The 25,178-nt window shown below is 29.5% G+C and overlaps 1 protein-coding gene across 1 annotated transcript in view; it reads left to right on the top strand.

Moving 5' to 3' along the window:
- The window catches only part of Lrrk (Leucine-rich repeat kinase), a 230,511-nt gene that overhangs the window by 146,582 nt on the left and 58,751 nt on the right, over window positions 1-25,178 (top strand). Inside the window, exons 18-24 of the mRNA XM_075359136.1 lie at window positions 845-1,035; window positions 6,334-6,496; window positions 8,528-8,805; window positions 10,370-10,515; window positions 13,520-13,664; window positions 15,638-15,747; window positions 23,740-23,879. Coding sequence (XP_075215251.1) covers window positions 845-1,035; window positions 6,334-6,496; window positions 8,528-8,805; window positions 10,370-10,515; window positions 13,520-13,664; window positions 15,638-15,747; window positions 23,740-23,879 — 1,173 coding nt within the window. The remainder of the gene's footprint in view (window positions 1-844; window positions 1,036-6,333; window positions 6,497-8,527; window positions 8,806-10,369; window positions 10,516-13,519; window positions 13,665-15,637; window positions 15,748-23,739; window positions 23,880-25,178) is intronic.

The following is a 25,178-nucleotide window of genomic DNA, read 5'->3' as shown; positions in this document are numbered from 1 at the left end:
AATTGAAATTATGAGAGTAGAGGTAGTCTTTTTGTTTTTGAAAAATTTTGATTTTGGCACATAGTGCTCCTACAAACACTCCATAATTGATTTAAAATGTGAAATTGAGCACAATGATTTCTTAATTTGTTGACATCTGCTAATGTTTCTTATTAACTAACAATTCCATTTTCTTTCTATTTTTAATTGTCGATTCATAATGCTGTTTATCCTGTATTTCTTTTGTTTTAAATTAAGTCAGTCTGAAAAGAAACAGATGAAACAGCATCCGCATTGTGCATACATTTTACAAACAAACATTCATTTTCATTCAGAACATTTTCTCCTTTTAAGTTCCATAATTTCTTTCCTTGATTTACCACCATTTTGTTAAACATATAACATACTTTGAATTATGCCTCATTTCATGATCAGCTGCTTGTTTACTATTACTTTTCTTTCCAATTAAATCAGTTACTTTAAGCTTCAATTTAGCTGTAGAATTACATTGTACTCATTTTGTGCCAAATATATTGACAATAATTAATTGAGTAGCAGTGTGACTTTGAGAATAAATAAATACTGTAGAAATAATGCAATACTTTGACAAGTAAGCCCAATGTATAATGCTGTAAGTGAATAAATTGAATTTTAAATACACTACCTAAATACCAAAGCTTGCATAGGTAGTAGACATAGCATTACCTCAGCACTAATTTATAAGTGACCTGAACTAATTTCCATAATGAAAGTTTCAAATTTATATTTATCATTTGGTTTTCATTAAGTTAGGTATATCGTCCTCCAAAAGTAAAACATTCAAATTTCTAAGTTAAACAAAATGTCTTTTTTTTTTGTTTTTTAGCAAACTCAAGGAGATCAAGTAGATCATTGAGAACAACAATATTAAACAATTTGTGTGTACACAGAAGACATTTACGACTTGATAATTTACGTACACTTATATTAGCTGATAATAAGATTACTCGTATTCAGTTAGCTACTGATGATGATGGGTATTCCTCTCAAGACAGTGAGGATTTTGATAATGAATGGGTTAGTTAATGATTATTTTTTTAATGATGTTTAGTTTTTATTTAATGATTTTGTTGTGTTTTGTTTTCATGGTTTTTTACCAGATTTAATTCTACATACAGTTAATTGATGATACGTAAGAGGATGTTAAAACTTCCTGAGAAGTGTATTTTAGTATTAATGCCAAAATTAGAATTTATTATTAAATTTTCACTTTAATAATTGTTTACTTCTTTAGCTTGATTAACACTTTTAAGCTGAAAAATTAACCCTTTTAAAATTTTCAGCAAATGTATTACACACAAAGACTGATTATGGTGTTACTTGACTTTGTTTCCAAACACCATTTTTGCTGTGAGAGGTAAATTAAATTGTATGTACTCCATAATATTGTTTTTCCAGTTTCTAAGCAGGGGGGGGGGGTGTAGTTTCAACTCATGCTTTTTTTCTTACAATAAATTGTTTTGGTAATTTAATTTCTAGATTCAAAAATACCTGGTACATTGCATTTCATTAAACAAATTTATGATTTTAATAATGACAGGCTTCACATTTTGTTAACAAATGCAGTGCTGCATTTGTGATGCAGGAATGATTTTCAGGCTGTTCATGACATTTGACAGCAATGATTTTGGGATTTTTCTGCATTTAAAGGATATGTTTCATGTGATTATATTTTTATAGGCTCTGATAATAAGAGAAATATATTTTATTTTAGCATTTGGATTGGTTTTAAGTAACTTGAGCTATATATGTAATGTAATCTGTAACCTTATTCTATCATAATCTAATACAAGTATTGTATGTATAGATAAGATTTTGATTCAGACAAGTAACATAAATACATATTTATACATAGATTTTACAATAAAAAGTTTTTAGTAATATTATTGTTTATTCAAATAATCGAAACATCACAGATATTGGCTTTCACCATCTATCAGATTGGCAATCGTAATTAAGAATGGTGTAAACTAATGTTCTTCTTACATGCACTAACACACTAAAATATATTATAAAAATGTATAAAACATAAAAAAGGTAATGATAGAAAATATAATAAGAAACAATAAAGTAATATTTTTGTTAGAATAAAATGAAAATAACAAATAAAAGTAAAAAAAAACTTAAAATAAAACAGTCCCTTTAGTTCAGCAACTTACATTTAATAATTAAATGAAAATAAAGTAAGTTTAAAACAGCACTTTGGCTGAACTTCAGAAAAATTAACCTTTGCTCAATGCATGCATCTAATAAAAATTAGAAAAGTTAAAAATCCTGAATTATAACTGACTAAACAAAAGAAAAAAGTCAGAAATAAAACAGTTACTTTACAATTACTGTAAAAACAGTTACTAATGAAGTAACTGTTCATTAACTACACTTAATAATTGAATGGAATCAGAATAAGAATAAAAGAATGGTTTTGCAGTAATGGCTGTCTATATTATTAACTGTAAAAAGAAAACTGAGTAAAAATAAAATAACTTCAGGTCAGTTATGCTTAATAAAAATAAATACAATTAAAATTAAATTAAAAATATATATTATATTATATAGTATAGTATATATTACTATATTATATATTATAGTAAAACAGAGCATTTGTTTCAATCATTATACAGTGCATCGCTGTGCAGTATGCCTTAGAATTATGTGTTGCATTCAGTTCTTGCAGCATTAGGTTGGTTGCCTTGTGGATTTGTTGGGCATTGCTCATTAATAAACCAGTTGTGATTGAACATGCTTCGTGTTTTTTCGTTTATTGGAATCAACAGTTGTGAGAAATGTAATGGTTCTTTCAGTAGAGAAACACATTTTTCTCATTGAATACATCTTTCATGAAGGTGACAACTATACTGATTTAGGGAAACACAAGTTTTCTGAAAAAATTTCCAAATCTTTGCACGAATCTTAAATTGGAATCTGAGTCAGTGTGTGTGTTGGAGTTTTGTGAGCTTTGCATTGCACATTGTGGGTCCAATTTCTTTTAATAAACTTCATTAGTTAGTTAAAGAAAGTGGAAATCAATCACAGCTGGTTCCAACAAGATGTCGCCACAGTGCACACAGCTAACAGATCAGTGACTTTTTACAAAATGTCTCTGATGAATGAATCATTTCGAGGAGTTTGTAACTTTCATGATCACCTGATCTGACTCCCCCTGATTACTTTCTATGTGGGCAGTGAAACAAGTGGTTTATCATAATAAACCACCCACAATTGATGAACTAAAAACCACAGTAATGATGGCATATTCGTATGAGACATTTCAGTACATTAGCTGGTTAAAGTGTTTGAAAACAAATTGAAGCATGTGCAGTGCTGTATTGATGATGGAGGAGGTCATTTTCAACACTTCATAAACTATTTCAGTTGTAATATTATTTCTATAAAATAATGAAATAAAAATACAAAGTAATAATTAAGAAAGTTTGTTGTTACACTTCCATAATTCCAGTGCACAGCAACTTTCCGAACGCATTGTACTTAACAGTAAAATGAAAATAAAACGAAGCATAACTAAGAACAAAAAACAGCACCTTTTTCCAATTATATTACCTTTAACACTTTATAAGTATAGTATCATCAGAGTATAATTACTCGGAAAATACCTGTATAGTGAGAAATATTAAGTTTGGTCAAATAATAAACTAGTCTTATTTTATACTTTAATACATCACATCCTGGAAAAAAATTCAGACTGAATCCTAGCTGTTCCCATAATTTGTTTTTGAACTAAAAATAATTGCTTATTTGTACTTTATTGGTAGGAAATTGAATTGAAGCTTACATGAATCAGCTAGTATCACTCTGCATATGTATTATATTATACAGAACTTTATATTCAACAAGGAATTGAATAAGGTTTTGCATTGGAACTTGCATTCTGTATTTTTGCCTCAAAATACAGAATGACAAAATTTTAGCTCTAGATTGAAAATTATTAAGAAATTATAACATAAAAATAAATTCTGATATCAAATTATATCTGTAATCTAGCTTTGTATAATAAGATAGAAAATAACTGAAATTTCAGCAAAGCTTGTTACCTCAAATGGCATTGTATAAAGCATTAAGAAAATTGAATTAAAATTAAAATGAATGAAAGCAAAATACATTAAAATAAATTGCTGATGTCAGTGTGAAGCTAAGATATAATTTTCATTGCTGATGGTAGGCTAACCAGTCTTCTGCTGAGTTGAAGCAGCAATGCATGTAATGTACTGTTTCACAACAGAAAGGGGGTACATTAATTTGTTGCTTAACACTATTTGTCCCAGTTATTCTTATGGCTGTGACACGTGGAAAGTACGTAATAAATAAATAAGTGTAAAGTCAGTCCCTGTGGTAAATAAATAAGTGTAAAGTCAGTCCCTGTGGTAAATAGACAAAAAAATATTGTTTGTAGGGATGAATATCATCCAGCTCCCACTGGATTGCTGATATGTAGCCATATTTGGCTTATTGATAAGATGATAGGAAACCACCTCACTCCTTACTTTCCTTGCTAAAACTGGTATGCAAGTTTGTTATTCTTGACACCATCTGTATCATTTTTAGAGATGACTTGTCATGTCACTTATAACTATTATACTTATAGAACTGTTGTATTAGATCTCCAGCACAGTAAACATAATTTAGTTTAGAATTTGTGTGCTTTGTAAAATCAGTATTACTGGTTTTAAATCTCAGCTACCATTCATGTTTAAGTACATAATTTTAATGATGCAAAAGTTTTGTAAATTTTTAATGCATTTAAATGAAAGGGATGTTACTTGATAAAAAATCCACCGTGAACTAAGCGTAAAAAAGAGTGATAATCAAAAGGAGTATTTAGAAGCAAGTTGCATCTACATTTCATGTGGCAACCAATTTTTAAAATAGATCCAGTAAAGGGCTAATCTATCTCATTACTAGATTATAAATTATGTGTAAATATTATTTTAATTTAGTGGTATGACATTTAAAAAATGGCACATGTCTAGACACTGTTGTTGCACAGTGAAATTGTCATTTGCAAAGTTAAATTTTAAAGGATTTAAATAGGATTGACATCCTGATTTGAAACAGAATATTCAGCTCTTTTAAAAAAAGCAATGAGAAATAGCATCTGTGATGTTATTTTAAGTCACCTACACTATTAGGAAAGGCAGGGACAAAACTTTGTCTTTTTAAAAAATCATAAAAAGTAGTCACAAGACATTAAGTCTGGACTTCTTGATGACCAACATATTGACACCAAGCTTTCGATAGTTTCACTGCAATCCAACATCTTGAAGGAATTCATCCAGATAATTTTGAACCTCTATGTACCAATTAAGTAGAGCTCCATCTTGAACAAAACTGAAGTTTTCAGCATGCTCAAATTGATGCATTAGCCATTCACTTTACATGTAGAAATAAATTTCTCTAATTATCAATTGTGGGTTTAAAAAACAAATAGTCCATTTACGTTTTTGTCTGAAAATTGCACAAAAAGGTTCATTTTTGGCAAATTTTGTGTATATTGCACATTATCTCTATGGTTTTCTGTTCCTCATATTCATAAGTTGTCTCTGTTGTCCTTACTACTAGTGTGAAATGTACATTCATCTCTAAAAATTAAGCGATGAAAGCCTAATGGAATAATTTTCAAACCATCTTCTTTGTCAACATGTTCCAGCATGTCCATACTGAAATCATGTAAGAGTTTGTCATTGCTCCTTAAACTTAACTACAATTTATAAGATATCATTTTCAATTACTTCTGTAAAGATTTTCACACGATCGGTTGTGGAATATGTAATTCTAAACTTGTTGATTAGTCGATTTACCTGGATTACATTGTTACATGGTTTGAATACAATCAACTTGTTCTTCTGACACAGGAGCTCTTCCAGAAATTTTCTTTCTATACAGGTAGCTTGTACATACTATTTGCTTTTTCGTATTGTAGATGGATTACCTGGTTAGTGGTAGTTATCATACTTTGTTCTGAAATGTGCTGCACAATAGTAATGATGTTTCACACAATAAGCTTTTAACAGAGGAGTAGTTTCATCTTTCCTGACTGATAATGTGACATAGTAATTAATATTGATCAACAATAATAGTTGTACCAACTTAAAAATATTCCCCATAAAAGTTATATTACTGTTTTTACATATAAAAGTTAATTTTTTAATAAACTGTCAAAAGTCATTTTTAATCATCCCTCTATAATACCAGATTTTATTATTTTAAAAGGATTAAAAAGGTGTATTGCAATATGTTATTATATATGTATCCTTTTAATTTTATTTAATAATATTTGTTTGTTTGTTTGTTTGTTTGCAGCAAGAAGTTTTAGGATCACAGAGTGCATTAAACATTACAAAATGTCGTCTTATGTTTCCTAATTTAAGCATGTTAGATTTAAGCAATAATCTACTAAAAGAAATACCATCCAATATTCATGAACTGACAAATCTATCTGTTCTTAATGTTAGTGGTAATTCAGGTAAAATATTTATATTTTCAATAAATTATGTTAAGATTATTGTCAGTTGCGTAGTAATTAATATTGATCAATAACAGCAGCTGTACCAACTTAAAAATATTTCCTGTAAAAGCCATATTACTTACTGTCTTTACATATATAAGTTAAATGTTTTATAAATGCAAAAGTGTATTTCATTTGTAATCATCTGGTTATAATACCAGCTTGACCCTATCTTTTTGATAGGGTCAAATGCTTTTGTTTTTTATGAAAATTAGTCTAGTAGTTTCCCGGAGGTAGGTACAATAAAATTGATTATGAAAAAACATATTTTCGTTGTTATTTTACAGTGTATAATTTTTAGAATATACCTAAGTTGCCAAGAAAATATTTTTAGAAATTCAAAATGCTGCTAGCATACGCAGTGAACTTCAATAAAAATAATAAATCTCATTTAATATCTTTCCAATAGAATGATAAATATAATTTTTAATATAATGGTAAATAGCTGGATAACACTTACTTTAACAGCTTGGTTAGTATTTACTGTTTTAATTGTTTCTGATAATTTGGTAAATTAAGATCAGAAATATAAGTTTTCCTAAAATTATGTTTTAACTTTATGAAACAACATTATATTGTTTTACATTAAGTAGTAGTATTAAAATTCGGAATGTTTTATTTTTTATCTACAAGTTATATATGTAATTGTAGTTTAAAAAACTACTACTAACGTTTTTCCAGAATTGTAATCTTAACATTCTGAAGCCTTTTAAAAAAATATTATTCTATCCTTTTACTTCTGTCAAAGGTCTAAGGCATTTAGATTATAAACCACTGAACTGATTTTGCTTAAATTCAATATATTCTGTAATTGTGCTTAATTAGTTTTATAATCCTATCTTAAAAATTGCCAAATAGCCTGATTTTTGAAACGGATTCTATTCTTGGTAAACTTTTACTTATTATACAACCCGTTGTTGGTCGGTAAAGAATCTTTTTCTTTATTACTGCATAAATCTTGTTTTGATAAAAAATTTCATAAAACTCTTAAAAGTCATAAAAATTTGTATACAATATTAATACATAATTTATTTAATTGTATCTCAGCACCAAAATGTGATTGTTATGTCAAATTAAAATAATTGTTTTAGCAAATATTTAATTATACACTTTGTTTTTGAATTCAGTTTTTTGTAGTGTAGCTAACATTCTCAGAATTTTATTTCAGTCATATCAAATCATTCACTGAGATGTATATTCTATTTTTACATAATTATAATACTTTTGAAAATAACTTATAAAAAATGAACCATAGTAAAATTTTGGCAATATAATATAATCAGCATGTACAGAATACATTATAAAAAAGATTTGTTCCTATATTTTTGTTTACATTTTTTAGCTGTTAACTTAAATTTTTGCATGAATTATAATTATTATTTTACATTATTATCAAATCTTTTATAAATGTACTCTAAATCTTTTAAATTTGTAGATAGAAACTGAAGGGAGTCGTGCAATTATCCAAACTCATCTAAATTTATTGAATTGCTTCTAAAAATTTTTAGCATATAAGTAAAAATAGTTCATCACTGTACAAGTGGAAGAATTAATTTCAGTTACTTATAATTTTTTATAAAAAATGGTATTTTTAATTTTTTGAAGACGTAGTGTTCGTTGGAAAGTCTAGTGAAGATTGGGTAAGAAAGCAATAAGAGAAGAGTGAGTTACTGAAATATAATTTTATACAAGTTTTTTTAAGCATTTTTCTGTAATAGTGTTATCAGATATTGCTGCTATTTACTCAACTTCTTTATAAAAGGTTTGTTTTGGACTAATAAGTTGTATGTATTTTTTCATGTGATAATTGTGGTCCTATTTATGTGTGTATTGCAAGTTGTTGTTAATCCATTTAAGTTATTTTATTTTCATTATTCATGATTATATACCGTTGAAAATATTCAATTAGTAGAAAATATATTGTTTGGTGTATAATGTATTATTTGTCAATTTAAATACGTTTTTCATACAAGTAATTTTTTTTTTCAGAAATATCTGAATTACCACCTCAAATGGGACTATTGTCTCGTTTATGGAATTTGAATACAAGAGGTTGTAGTTTACAAGAACCATTAAAATCAATGATTGATTCTAAAAAATACAAAACAATGGATATTATTGGTTATTTAAAATCAGTTTTGGAAGATGCTCGGCCATATGCACGCATCAAACTTATGATAGTCGGTGTACAAGGTATTGGAAAAACTTCATTGTTAGAACAGTTACGACAAGAAGGAACTGGATCTTATAGAAAAAAACCGGTTGAGGTTTGTTAGTTGCTAATATATTTATTTAATTTGTTATTAGTTAATTAGAATTTCTAGAGAATAAGACAATTCATTCTTCTTAAATGTTTTTCATTTTGAATGAAATCTTCAAATAATTTTTATTTTTATAGTTCTTTTTTTTAATGTAATGAATACTTGTTTAAGATTCATATTTAATGCCTGAATTGATGATTTTGGAGTTATTTTGTTTACTGAATAAATGAACTAGATAAATAAATTTTTTCTATAAAATTAAATATATTACTATTTATTTTAACAGTCAATTAATATTTAATAAAAATTGATTATCAGAAAAGAAAAGGAATTAAATTGCTTTTATGCTGTGCATACATTTTGTCGTGAATAATTAATCATTACGTTTTTTTTTTAATTGCTTATTAAATAACCATTTAATAAAAACATGTAACATTATAGATTATATTTAATTAAGCAAGAGATTCATATTTCTAGCGATTAAAATTTTTTTATACATATATGAAATGAGGTCAGTTTGTTTATTGTGCTCATTTTATGAAAAGAAATAAACTGGATTTAAACAAAAATTTTGATTTTTTTTAAAAATAATATAATGCTGCTCTCTTATTTAAAGTAGCAAAAGGTTGGATTTTTCTGAACCAACCAACTATTCTTCATCAGAAGTACTATTGATAGTAGTATTTTATGTAATGAGAAAATCTCCTAGAACTAAATGTAAGGCATAGAATAGAATGGATTCTGCTAACATCTGCTATTTCTTACTTAATTGACATTCCGACTTATTTTTTTATAGTGTTGAGTATTAGTCATTCCCTTGTCATCAACTAAAATTAACAAAGCAACAATTAAATCTTCTACATAAGTACTTCTCACACAGCAAAAATTTCTAATAGAATAAAAATTAAAAAAAGATTTCTACATTCATAGTGTCATGTAAAATTATGTACTATTTGGAAAGAGACATCTTCATTAGAGACATCATCAAAGAGACATCATCTTTTCATTAAAACATATTTAGGGTATGATTTTCTATAAAATTGTGCAAGGCAGCAATGCACCAAAAGAAAATAATGAAGTTATCAGCAACTCTTTAAAGAAGATGAATCCCTAACTCCATATTGCAAAGATATGTTGTAGTATATTAAATATACACATATACAATATTAGGTGACATCCAAATTTGAAATTTTTTTATTGTATCTGCATGATTTGAGCCTTAAACTGATCCTGTTGTAAATTGTATTGGGCACTGTTTCCTGAAAAATGTTGACAAGTAAAATGGTAGCTATTCTGATGTTAAGTTTAAATTAGTTCATATTAAATTTATTGAGCAGTAATTTTATTATTATGTATGATATGAATTTATTTATACATATAAACTTCAAGAAATATTTTATACTTAATGTTAAAATGTTTTCAGTCACTGTTGCTGCTGCTGCTCTCAAGCAAGTTTAATGAAAAGTTTAAACATATCTTACATTCTATGCTTCTTTTAGTCTTTGGCGCAGTGGGTATATGTTATTTAAAAAAATTTAACTTGATGCATATTATTTATTTGTTTTTATAGCACTGGGCAAAAAGAATGGGTAATAAGAACATAAATGTTAAAACTTCTCGAGGTACCAACATGTCTACTGTTGGTGTTGATATTGGTGATTGGGTTTATGAAAAGAAAATTAGAGGACATTCTTCGTATGGACCTGTTATATTCAGGTGATTAAGAAGTTTACATTATGATAGGATTACTCTTAATTTTAATATTGTATATTATTATTTTGTCAGTTTAGGTAATTTAGATTTGTTTGTTTATGTATATGTATATGTTTAATTTTATTAAATGTTGTTTTCTAATATATATATATATATATATTAAATATTATTTATGAAGTTTCTGTGATTTGATGATGATGATGATGATGATGATGATTGATATTGAAGATGGCAGCAGCGGCTGCTGACGTCAATGGCAGACACAAATATTAATCCCATTTCCTTTAAAAATATGATTTTTAATTACATTGCCTTAAATTACACACGATTTTACGTTGGATTTTATGAACCTAAGCATAGCAAACTTCTACCATTTTTAATAGTTTAAGAGATGGATATTTATTGAGAGATCCAAAAAATATTATTTTTAACATTGATAATACCTGTACACATTTGGAAAGAATAGATTAAAGAAAATTTTTATTGCATTTTTGTTGGTTTATCCGTTTTTACACTTGCGTAAATTTTTTAACTACTGCATTATTACTGGAGCTGATTTTATATTAATAATTTGGTGTAATTATTAATGTTTTAATTTTTGTTTATTTCATCTTTTATATACAATTTTACAGGTTTTTGTCTTCTTTGTTTTTTTTTTTGTTGAATATATTTTAATGTCAATAATTTTTGTTCACTGTTAATTAACTGTGGCCTCTTTTGTGTTTATCTAATTTGTAAATTTTAATTACCAATTATCATCATCTGTTTACTAATATCTACGAGGGTAAGTCAATTATTTTCTGCAATTTAGTTATATTTTTGTTTATGTTGGTAGCACTGTCGTGTTGCGTAGATGACGCATGTGTGGTTAATTGTTGTTATGTCTGTGCAGGTTTGATGCTGCTAGGTTAGTTTCATTATTGCTGCCCTCCCATTAACCATGACTGCTCCGCTTTCTGTTTGCACCAAAGAAGAGCAATGTTCAGTGATCTGTTTTTTGTGATCGGAAGGTGTATCAGGGGTCAAAATTCATTGAAGACTTTCTGTACAGTACAAGAACAGTGTGTTGCCACATCGGAGTGTCTACGAATGGATTGAAAATTTAAAAAATGGTCGCACAAGTGTTACGCACGACGAAGGAGCCGGATGACCGTTTACCGCCACAAATGAGGAAAACATTGAGTGTCCATGTGACATGGTTTTCTTAGACAGATGAGTAACTATTCATGAAGTGGCACATCGTCTGCAAATTAGTCACTATTCTGCCTACGAAGTCATCCACAACAGACTTGGGTTTCATAAAGTCTGTGCAAGATGGGTCCCAAAACAACTCACACAATCGCATAAAAAAACGTGCTTGGACATCTGCCAAAAACATTTGGATCACTATGGTAACGAACGGGACATCTTCTTAGACAGAATCATGAAACATGGATTCATCATTACTAGCTGAAGAGTAAACAGCAGAGTATGGAATGGAAACATCCAAATTCACCCTGCAAAAAAAGTTCAAGACCCAACCGTCCGCAGGAAAACTGATGCTTACGGTTTTTTAGGACTCACAAGGCCCAATACTGGAAGATTATGAGGAAAGAGGCGCGATAATAAACAGTGTGCATTACAGTGAGATGCTTACTGCCAAGCTGAAGCTTGCAATTTAAGCAATCGCCGAGGACTGCTGTCGAAAGGTGTTGTGTTGTTGCACAACAATGATCATCTACATACTGTTGCCCACATTGCTGAAACGCTCCAGAGACTCAACTTTGAAGTACTGGCTCATCCTTTGTATAGTCCTGATCTTGCCCCTTCTGACTACCACTTGTTTAGTGCACTCAAAGAGGTATTAAGGGGCCGTCGATTTACCTTGGAAACAGTGAAAGAAGCGGTGCATTCTTGGCTTGCAGCTCAGTTGAAAACCTTATTTTATGAGGGCATCAGGAAGCTTGTACAATGATGGATCAAGTGCATTGAAATACAATGGGACTATGTTGAAAAATGATGTGCATGTAAGTTTCCTTGTATTGCAATAAAATTTATAACTACATTGCGGATAATAATTGACTTACCCTCATATGTTTAATTATAAAAAAATTGTCTAAAACATATTGAGCCGTTGAAGGCCCAAAGATTGTGAATACATTTATTGTTATTGGAAGATAACATTATGAGACCAAGTATGCACCATTTTTTCTTATGACATTCTGCCATTTTTCTATCTACACCATAATCCCATTGCTATAGAATTTTTGTGGTTTCTGGTCAAATAAATTGTGACACGTGGTTTTCACAGGTCTGTGAAATGAATAACACCATTCAGGAAACAAATGATGTTCCCAGGTCCAGGCTATACGATAGATGTATTAAAACCTCTCAATCAAGTTCTCTCAATTTCTGACAGGTTTCATTAAAGATGTGTGCAGTCTGGCATTGTCAGCATGGTATACAACAATGTATTTCTGTTACTAGTACAGGTCTGAGCTTATTGTTCTGCCTGTTGGCAACAGCTCATGATGCATGATGCCCTTCCAATCCACCAAACGCACAATGTAACTTTCCTGGGCATCAGTGTGGACTTTGCCACAGACTGTGTGCTTCTCCTTGCCTTTTACTATGATCTTTTTCAGACATTGTTATGGTAGGTTATCCACTTTTCATCACTTCTGATCAAAATAGCCTGATTTCATTGTTTCAATCGGCAGATTGACAGTAGAAATCGGCAAATAAAAATTCAATCGAGTAAAGCTTTCTGAGTCAGATCATGTGCCACCCAAACATTGAGCTTCTTTTTGCAGCCAGCTGTCTCCAAATAGTTTGATGATGGGGCGGGGGTCATTGGTGATGTCATGACTGCTTACATGCCAGTTTCCCTCAACTTTTGCCAAGAATACGCTAATGCTATCTCATACACAAAAGACTCAATTTCTTTTAGGCTATCTATTATTATGATTAATATTTATTTATTAGACATACTTTGCTTTTTATCAATTTTTTATTTAATTTATTTTAGGACATGGGATTTTGGTGGCCAACGTGAATATTATGCAACTCATCAATACTTCCTTTCTAAAAGAAGTCTTTATTTAGTAGTTTGGCGAATACCTGATGGTCAAAAAGGTATTGCTGAAATATTACAATGGTTGGTTAATATTCAGGTATGACATTATTATTTAATTATTTATTTTATAATATAGCATTGTACATTATTATTTTTAACAATATGTTTATTTATTTACATTAACTTAAAAAGTTATGTGTATTGTATTGTTAGCAAATAAATTATATTTATTATTGTTATCTTTTATGATCGCATAGGATCTCCTTTGTCAGTCTATTATCCAAATCTCTTCGATGGAACTGTTTGGGTCTTGCGATCTTCCCAGTACTTTTTCATACACTCCAAAATATGTTTCAGATTCTCGCTTATTTCTCTGATCCAACTGCATCCTGTCTTGGTGTTTTTCAAGTCAAGATTGTACTGTACTAGCTGTTTCAGAGGTCTTGAATCTTGCATCTTCATGATATTTCCAAAGAATAGTGTCCTCTTATGCATGGTATCAGTGATGGGTTCTAACTCTGTATGTTTTACTAGATTTTGGAAGGATGTTTGTGATTTTTGGGATTGGTTAAATAGCCATGCTCGTTTTTTTTTTTTTTCACTGTTTTGTCACATTCGCTGTTACACCATTGATATTTTTTATGAGATTTTATTGGGGCCAATTCTTCTGTGATTTGTTTAAGGTTGTTGACTAGGTTTTCAAGTTTATCCGTGGTTTTTAATTTTTCATTTGCTTTTTGGTAATTTTCATTCTTGATAAGTTGGGTAGAGTCCATTTTTCTTTTAGTTTTAGGGGCTTGATTTTGTTGCTTTCTTTGAGGAGTAAATTTAATTTTAATTTTGACTACATAGTGATTTGAACCTATGTCTATTATTCGGAGGAGGACTTTTACATTGTAGATCTCCTTGAGGTGGTGTTTGTCCATGAAAACATGGTCTAATTGCCATTCTCCTTTAATGTAGTTGAGGTGTTTCCAGGTTTTGAGTTTTTGAGGTTTTCTCTTAAAATATGTGGATTTCGAGATTAGGTCGTGGATTCTGCAGAGATCGATGAATCTGTTTGTTTATATTGTTTTCTTTTGGGCAGGCCATTTTCCGATGATGTCACGGTATCTCTCTTTCTCTCTCTCTCTGCTTAGTTGATTATTGAAGTCTCCGATTAATTGTTTAACACGGTTTTTGGGGATGTTATTTATAGTTAGGTCGAGTAGATCCCAGAACTTTTCTGTTTCTATATGGTCTTTTGAAGTGTTATTTTTATTATTAGTGGGTGCATGGGCATTTATAATGCCCATGATTTTTATAATGCAGATTTTATCAGATGCTTTTAGGGTGAGTGTTAAGATTCTTGGGGATTGTGACTTGAATTGTTTTATGGAGTTTATTATTTTGAGCCTGTTGCAAACTGTGGAACATTTTTCATCACTCTCTTCCCAGGTATACCTTTGTAGAGCCTATATCCTTGAGATTCCATGGTGTCCTGGTTGGTGTTTCTTATTTCTTGCAGACCCATGATGAGAATTTTGTATTGGTCCATTAGATCAGTTATTATTTTTAGTTTACTAGTCTGCACGAGCAAGTTTACATTGTGTGTGGAAATGTAGGTGATTTGGTTCAGTTTGATTTTGGACTTTGGATTTTTCATGTCCATGTGTGTAGTGTTGGGACATTCCAATGCTTCCGATCACATGTTATCTTCTAAGTGGCAGCCTACCGTATCCTAATGCTGCCTTCTTTGAACTCTGGTGTTACTTGATTCAGCCAGTAAAGTATTCCTTAAAGGAGCTTTCATGGCTGACTGTCAAGGAGTCACCTGAGGTGGGACTCGGTCCTGAGTTATAACTTTGGATGTGATCTAGTGAGGTGTGATTTGATGATAAATGAACCTGTGAGATTTGTTTATTCAGTTCACCATACAAATCTCTTATTTGTTTCGGATATATCCACGTACACCTCTTGAAGGCTTAATTTGACTTTTTTTAAAGTTGTTTGGAGAAAGTTACTATATGTGATCCTAAATATTACACCCAAATTATATTTACAGTGTTGAAGATCTTGATGATTTTTCAGGCTAGAGCTCCTAATTCACCTGTACTTATTGTTGGCACACATTATGACATGATGAGAGAACAATATCCATCATCTCGCTCTGAAGATCTTCAGCAGCTTATAAGAGATAAGTTAGTACTCTTCTTTAGTGATTCAATTAAATCATAAATTATGACATTTTTTGATAGATAAGGTTTATTTAATCATAGTAATTATTTTGATTTCTAATGATTTATTAGGTTTTGAACTTTGAGATTTAAGTGTTTGATTACTTAACAGTAGAACAATTCGTTACTCTTTGTTTTAATCTGTGATCCCTGTTTAAGGATTTTGGTTTGTAAGTAATGAGATGAATTATGATTAATATTATATCTGAGAATTAGCTTTAATTTTTTTTGTGTATTAGAAATGCTTCAGCGATAATTTTTTATGAATATGGGTGGCAATTTATTTTCCCTCTCTAAATTAACATAAAAAAATTAAAGTCTGTCTCCAGATTTTTCCACTTAATAATATTCTCAAAGTTTGCACATTACAGTCAATTTGGTAATTCAGTTTTAAAAGTGTAAAATATATTATTATTATTGTTTTAATCTTTTTTCTAATGGGCATTTTAAAATTCAACTGTAATTTTTTTTCTGTGTTTTATGATTAATGTTTATCCCATAATAAATAAAAAAGTAATGTGATAGTAAAATCCAATTTAAATTATTTATATTTTAAATTAAAATAATTTTACAATGTTTAATTTTTACTTCCTTGTATGAAATAAAGGACATATTGAACGAAATATTTCGATATTCAGATTTCATCTCCTTTTTTATTTTTTTTAACTTTTTTTTACTTCTTTGAACAAAATAAAGGAAGCATTGTGATCGTGAAACATTCCAGTTTTCATATTTCTACGGAAATAACCATTACTATCCTTGAATCCAATTTAACTAGTTTCGGTGTGCACCTTCCTTTTTGATTGCAATCGAAAGTAAAATTAAAATTTTAATTGATGAAATATTTGGATGTTAAGGGGAGACACATCGGTTTGAATCAGACTTCATTTCCTTTTGTTTTTTTAACCATTTTTTTAACTTTTCTTTTTTTTCATTTAAATGTATTGCTTTTTTTTTTGTCTTCAGTCATTTGACTGGTTTGATGCAGCTCTCCAAGATTCCCTATCTAGTGCTAGTCGTTTCATTTCAGTATACCTTCTACATCCTACATCCCTAACAATTTGTTTTACATATTCCAAACGTGGCCTGTCTACACAATTTTTTCCTTCTACCTGTCCTTCCAATATTAAAGCGACTATTCCAGGATGCCTTAGTATGTGGCCTATAAGTCTGTCTCTTCTTTTAACTATATTTTTCCAAATGCTTCTTCCTTCATCTATTTGCCGCAATACCTCTTCATTTGTCACTTTATCCACCCATCTGATTTTTAACATTCTCCTATAGCACCACATTTCAAAAGTTTCTAATCTTTTCTTCTCAGATATTCCGATTGTCCAAGTTTCACTTCCATATAAAGCGACACTCCAAACATACATTTTCAAAAATCTTTTCCTGACATTTAAATTAATTTTTGATGTAAACAAATTTTATTTCTTACTGAAGGCTCGTTTAGCTTGTGCTATTCGGCATTTTATATCGCTCCTGCTTCGTCCATCTTTAGTAATTCTACTTCCCAAATAACAAAATTCTTCTACCTCCATAATCTTTTCTCCTCCTATTTTCACATTCAGTGGTCCATCTTTGTTATTTCTACTACATTTCATTACTTTTGTTTTGTTCTTGTTTATTTTCATGTGATAGTTCTTGCGTAGGACTTCATCTATGCCGTTCATTGTTTCTTCTAAATCCTTTTTACTCTCGGCTAGAATTACTATATCATCAGCAAATCGTAGCATCTTTATCTTTTCACCTTGTACTGTTACTCCGAATCTAAATTGTTCTTTAACATCATTAACTGCTAGTTCCATGTAAAGATTAAAAAGTAACGGAGATAGGGAACATCCTTGTCGGACTCCCTTTCTTATTACGGCTTCTTTCTTATGTTCTTCAATTGTTACTGTTGCTGTTTGGTTCCTGTACTTGTTAGCTATTGTTCTTCTATTTCTGTATTTGAACCCTAATTTTTTTAAAATGCTGAAATTTTATTCCAGTCTACGTTATCGAATGCCTTTTCTAGGTCTATAAACGCCAAGTATGTTGGTTTGTTTTTCTTTAATCTTCCTTCTACTATTAATCTGAGGCCTAAAATTGTTTCCCACGTCCCTATACTTTTCCTGAAACCAAATTGGTCTTCTCCTAACACTTCTTCCACTCTCCTCTCAATTCTTCTGTATAGAATTCTAGTTAAGATTTTTGATGCATGACTAGTTAAACTAATTGTTCTGTATTCTTCACATTTATCTGCCCCTGCTTTCTTTGGTATCATTACTATTACACTTTTTTTGAAGTCTGGTGGAAATTCCCCTTTTTCATAAATATTACACACCAGTTTGTATAATCTATCAATCGCTTCTTCACCTGCACTGTGCAGTAATTCTACAGGTATTCCGTCTATTCCAGGAGCCTTTCTGCCATTTAAATCTTTTAATGCTCTCTTAAATTCAGATCTCAGTATTGTTTCTCCCATTTCATCCTCCTCAACTTCCTCTTCTTCCTCTATAACACCATTTTCTAATACATTTCCTCCGTATAACTCTTCAATATATTCCACCCATCTATCGACTTTACCTTTCATATTATATATTGGTGTACCATCTTTGTTTAACACATTATTAGATTTTAATTTATGTACCCCAAAATTTTCCTTAACTTTCCTGTATGCTCCATCTATTTTACCAATGTTCATTTCTCTTTCCACTTCTGAACACTTTTCTTTAATTCACTCTTCTTTCGCCAGTTTGCTCTTCCTGTTTATAGCATTTCTTAATTGCCGATAGTTCCATTTACTTTCTTCATCACTAGCATTCTTATATTTTCTACGTTCATCCATCAGCTGCAATATATCGTCTGAAACCCAAGGTTTTCTACCAGTTCTCTTTATTCCGCCTAAGTTTGCTTCAGCTGATTTAAGAATTTCCTTTTTAACATTCTTCATTGTTCTTCTACATTTTCTACCTTATCTTTTTTACTCAGACCTCTTGCGATGTCCTCCTCAAAAATCTTCTTTACCTCTTCTTCCTCAAGCTTCTCTAAATTCCACCGATTCATCTGACACCTTTTGTTCAGGTTTTTAAACCCCAATCTGCATTTCATTATCACCAAATTATGGTCGCTATCAATGTCTGCTCCAGGGTAAGTTTTGCAGTTAACGAGTTGATTTCTAAATCTTTGCTTAACCATGATATAATCTATCTGATATCTTGCAGTATCGCCTGGCTTTTTCCTAGTGTATATTCTTCTATTATGATTTTTAAATTGGGTGTTGGCAATTACTAAATTATACTTTGTGCAAAACTCTATAAGTTGGTCCCCTCTTTTATTCCTTTTGCCCAGCCCGTATTCACCCACTATATTTCCTTCCTTGCCTTTTCCAATGCTTGCATTCCAGTCTCCAACTATTATTAAATTTTCATCTCCTTTTACGTGTTTAATTGCTTCATCAATCTCTTCGTATACACACTCTACCTCATCATCATCATGGGCGCTTGTAGGCATATAGACGCTAACAATCGTTGTCTGTTTAGGCTTTGATTTTATCCTTATTACAATGATTATTGCTTTAACAATGTTGTAACAATTAATTAGTATTGCTTTAACAATTATTAACGCGTGATTGTAAAAAACTTTTATAATAAATAATAATTCAGTGATAATAAGAAAAAAATGAAAAATAATTATTAATGAAATAAAATTTTATTTACACATTTAATGTATAAATGTAATTTAATAGGCATTACATATGTGTATATGTAATATATTTGGTGAAACATCTGATTGTTTAATATTAATTAAAAATTATAATATAGAATTGTTTTATTTTTGGATTTCTTTAACAAATCCTTATAAAAATTGTATGTTTAAAAAAATTATTTTATTTAATTATTTGACAGAAAAATAAAATTAATTTTTGAATTGTATTCAATTTAAAGTGATTGTTGAACATTTTTTTCACGTGTAATATGCACAAGATTTTGTATTTTGGATTTCTGGTGTGTAAATATTTCTGGTGTATAAATAAAAGTTAATAATTAAATTATTCCATTTAGTGAACTCCTGTATATACTGGTTACAAATATTAATTTTACCTGACGGTGTAGAACAATCAGTTTCTATTATTGGATTGTTTGGTAAACAATTTATTTAAAGAGTAATCAAGGGACTTTTACTCTAACCTAATATTTCAGATAAGATTGTTGAATTAATATTTGTATAAATATTTGATTAATAAAAACTAATATTGTAGTAATTGTTTAACTGTCCGTGTTTATTAAAGAATTGGAAGATTGTATTTCACTTTCAAATGAAAGAAGTTTAAATGAAGAGCAACAAAGATGTGTATAAATAATTTAATAGACATACAAGGACCCCATGTGGTGTCCACATAAAATTTTTTTAAAAGTACTTGTGGTTAAATTTATTATTCATGTTGAAGATGTGTAACTAGGAAGAACAAAGAAATGATAGATATTTTTATATCTGAATGTTTAAACAAACCATATGTTTGTATTTTTAATTTTATTTTGAGGGTTTGTTTTAACTATGTGAGGATCAGTTCATCTGCATTTTTATGTAAAAGTATGTACTTATAAATATTTCCTGCATTATGTAGAAATTTCCTTAGGAATAATTCTGAGGCTTTAAAAAACTTCTTTTTTTTTTTTTTTGACTGAAACAATTTGCAAAATTTAAAGCTACTACTCACTGAAATCACTTGTTTTTTTAAACTACTTATACTTAGGCTCATGACATCCTATGTTAATAATATCTCATTCCTGGAACCATTCCTCTTATAGAGTACATTGATTTTTACATATGTACATACAAAATATGTTCAAAATAGTATCCAATATAGGCCGGAGAAAAAATATCTTACATTTTGGTTTCCAAATCTAATATTATTTACTGAAGGTTTTCTTGTAACTCAACTCATTTAACCTACCACTTTATTGGTGGAAAAATTCCTAATTCTTCTTTTTTTTATGATATAAGCTGAGCTTTAATAATTTGTTTATGTCCTTCTGGTTCTTAAATTGGAAACTTTCAACAATATTTTCAATCTGGAAACAATCAGAAACCACTATATCTGGAAAGTAAGCAGCCTGTAAAACTTGGAGAATTACTTATCGGTCAAAAAACCTTTGTCAGTTATAAAGAATAGGCTGAGAAACTATCTTAATGGATGTGAGTTGTGTGACTTCCACATGTTCAATTTTTTCACTGTATTATTTATTAAGAGGTTGTCCATAAAAGATGATGGAAAATCGTTTAATAATACTCTGAATTAATGAAACAAAATGTATGGCCTGATGTATGTATGCTGGTCACTGCCTAGTTAAGTTCATCATTTTTAAACATTTTATCCAAAAAAGTTAAACATGTTCTGTTGTTTCTTTTTATTTCTTTAATTTCTGAAACATCATTTACAAAAACCTATTGAATGTTATGAATTGTTTCACTTTGGGTATTTCCATACTTTTGGGAAAATTTTATACAGTAGTACTGTTCAGTATGTTTTGTCTTTACAAAGTAAAAATGCAATCCTTGTATGTGAGCATGTGACCATGCAAGCACAAAGACTAGCTGGCTGGCAGTGACTGACTTTACAAGTCTATGAAACACTTGCACTCTTGGATCTATTTCCATGTTATGCTGAAGTTTCCAAAAAGTTTCCACAAAAAAATATAGAAAGTGTTTTGATCAGATTGGATGTTAGTTTAATTATTATTTTTATTCAAATTTATTAATTATTTTTTATATTTTTATTAAAAACTTTTATGGTAATGAAAAAATTGATCTGTAGTTAGGAATTGCTGATCACTTAAGGTGCTGAAGTAAAAATTCCATTGATTCAGTATATTTTTAAACTGTTCTATATATTAAACCTCTATATAATATATATCTATATATTAAACCTCTTATGTAGTTTTCATTCCATTTTATATCAGTTTTATCTTCTGACTGGATCAGAACTCAGTTCTAAAAAAAAATTGGTTTTAATGTTACAAAGAATCACATTATTTAATTAATGAAAGTAAATACTAGAGTGCTAAGATTGTGTTCATATTTTACACACCTTCACCACATTAGTTTAGGAAATTAGTTTCAAAGTAAAAAAAAAGCTTTATATTATCAATATTATATCAAGTTTATCCATAATCATACAAGGTCTGTTCAGAAAATAACTGAACTTTATTTTTTTAATCTTTATTATTAATTTTACAGATTATTGGTCCTTGTCCCCTTAAAAGTACTTCCCTCCCTTATTCACACACTTTTCTAGTGATGTTTCCACTTTGCAAAGCAGTCCTGGATAGCTTCATTTGAAATGGCCTTTAAGGTCTGTGATGAATTTGCTTTAATGTTATAAATAATCTCAAAATGACATTCTTTCATCACTGACTTTAATTTCAGAAATAAGAAAGAATCGCAATGAGCCAGTTCTGGCAAGTATAGAGGCTAAGGGAGGACAGTCATCTCATTTTTGGCACAGAGCTGAGTGTGCCGGTGCATTATTGTGGTGAAGGAATCATGAATTGTCTTGCCGCAACTCTGGTCTCTTTTTGCGGATTTTTTTACATAACCATTGTAAAACACCTTGATTGTGTGCATAGTTCACTGTTTCACCTTGAACCAAGAATTCAAATTGTAAAATTCCATTAAAATCGAAAAAACAGTGAGCATCATCACTTTGGCATTGGGTTGAGACTGACATGCTTTCGTGGGGCGTAGAGATCCTTCCCAATCTATAGTGATGATTGAACTTTTGTCTCAATATCATAGCCATATACCCAGCTTTCATCTTCCATTATAATTCATTGCATGACTGTTTCATCGTTATTGGCTTGTTCAATAAGTTGACAATAAATGTCCACTCTATGTTCTTTTTGCTGAACGGTCATCAAACGAGGAACACACTTTGCTGGAACTTGATGAATGTTCAATTTTTCAGTCAAAATGTCATGGCATGATCCAATTAAGATGCTATCCTCTTCTGCAAGTTCTCTGACAGTCAATTGGTGATTTGCATGCAGCAGATCGTTGACTTTTTGAACGTTAGTGTCATCAGTTGAAGTCAAGACCTTCCTGGTTGAGTGTCATCTTCAATTGACTGACGACCACTTTTAATTCATGAAAACTATTCATAACATTGCATGCGACCCAGAGCATCATCTTTGTAAGCTTGTTTCAAAAGTTGAAACGTTTCTGTAAAAGTTTTCCCTAGTGTCACACAAAATTGTACATTGTATCATTGCTCCCAAAAACCACACATTACAAAAATCACTACTAACACTTAAACACATTGCACTCAAATAATAATAACACGAAAACTAAATGAAGTATCTGCAACCAAGAGCATGTGGTTACAGTGGAGATTATGCAGAACACAGTGCTACCAACCACAGCCACTAAATATCTCTGTTGGCACGTAATTAAAAATAATCTGTTATTTTCTGAACAGCCTTGTATATTCATGATGAATTTGTGTTAAATATTCTGATAAAAACACACAAATGTTTACTATTACAACATATTTATGACTAACTTGGTATATATTATAGTATAGTCTTGATAATTGCGTAAAAAAAAAAAAATCATTTGAATTTTTTATTGTACTTTATTGTTGAAAGGATGTTATTTATTTTTACCATTATTATCTTTTACTCCGTAGATCCTAATTACTTGTTTTAATATAATATTATATCGTTCACTTAATATGTGAAAAATTGAGATTCTAAGTAAAATGATTAGCATTAATTTTTTTAATCAAGCATTTGCGATATGTGGAATATTTTTTACTCAGAAAGTACTTCAGTAAATGTACATTTTTTTTTATTGATGATATCGCCACAGCTTAAAGCTTGTGCGTTGGATATAAATCTTGATTCTGTTTTGCAGTTAACCTTTTTAACATATTACTTTATTAAATATTACTTTATATATTACTTTATTTTACAGATTTATTAATGTTGTTGATGCTGAAAAATGTGGACTTCCTAGAGTTCTTGACACAATAGAAGTCAGTTGTAAAACCAGGCATAATATTAAGCTATTATGTAACTTAATATATGATACAGCGTTCAGTCTCCGACCACCTGGTTAGTACGTTAAGTAATTTAATTTGTTTTTGTAAATCCTATTTCACTTATCAGTTATTAATAATTATAAAATATTATATATATATTAAACAATTTAAACATAGTATTAACTATGTTACTGACATTACCAATACCAGTATTTTCATATTAAATATTGTTATTACTGTGTTAATAATAATTAGTCAATAGTCAGTATTGTATAAGTTTGGAAACAGTTTTCCAATGATGAATTCTGTTTTATTAGCCTGTATGTATGATTAATTTTTAATTCTGATGTTGAAAAAGTATACATGTACTTTATATATAATAATAACTATATATGTAGATAGGTAAATGAATATTAATGATGAGCACTTAACTACTTGTATATAAAATGAAACCAATATTTCAGATATCTATGAGCAAAAGCACTTTTGCAGTTGTATACTGAAGTCTCTTAGTTGTTTCAGAATGTAAAATTTTATTTATTTGTATAAAATTTTACCAGATTATCCAGAATTTTTAAGTAACAGATAAGAAAATTACATTTGAGTCTATTATCCAACAGCTCATGTCATATCACAAGCAATTAAGGTGACTTTTTTTTAATGTAATTTACTGGTGAATTTAGGTTCTATTTAATGGGACTGGTTAATGAAAGTGTTGTAGCAAGGTTTAGATTAAAAATAAGAACAAAATGAAGTTCTTGAAATTAATACACTTGCCTTTCGTTGAACAATTAGAGCAGACCCTTCTGCATTATGTATGTTTTAATGATTTTATTGTGACACTGCAGAAATACCATTCAAATCAAGAGCTGTATACTTAAGGACTGTAATATTATGAATAACAGGTATTTTAATTTTAATTGAAAATTAGGCATATCATAATTTGTAGGATTATATTCTTTATGGTATAAAATTCTTTTAATGTTGTACAGCCATGTTTTCTAAGTTTTATAAAAAGCATATTTTATGCAATATTTTTTTTATTCAATTATTAATATTTTCATTAAAAATTTAATTTTATTGATGAATTTTTTATTTATCAGCACATTTGACACCTCTCCACTTCATTGTCTAATCCAATATTTTTGGTTTCAGATGGAGATATTTTCTTAATTTCATTGTGGTATGATCTGTTTTTTTTGTTGTACAGCCATGTTTTCTAAGTTTTATAAAAAGCATATTTTATGCAATATTTTTTTATTCAATTATTAATATTTTCATTAAAAATTTAATTTTATTGATGAATTTTTTATTTATCAGCACATTTGACACCTCTCCACTTCATTGTCTAATCCAATATTTTTGGTTTCAG

Source organism: Lycorma delicatula, chromosome 3 (assembly GCF_047948215.1).
Source record: "Lycorma delicatula isolate Av1 chromosome 3, ASM4794821v1, whole genome shotgun sequence".
Lineage (NCBI taxonomy): Eukaryota > Metazoa > Arthropoda > Insecta > Hemiptera > Fulgoridae > Lycorma > Lycorma delicatula.
Note: the sequence above shows the minus strand (reverse complement) of the source record. Positions and strands in the feature narration are given on the sequence as shown.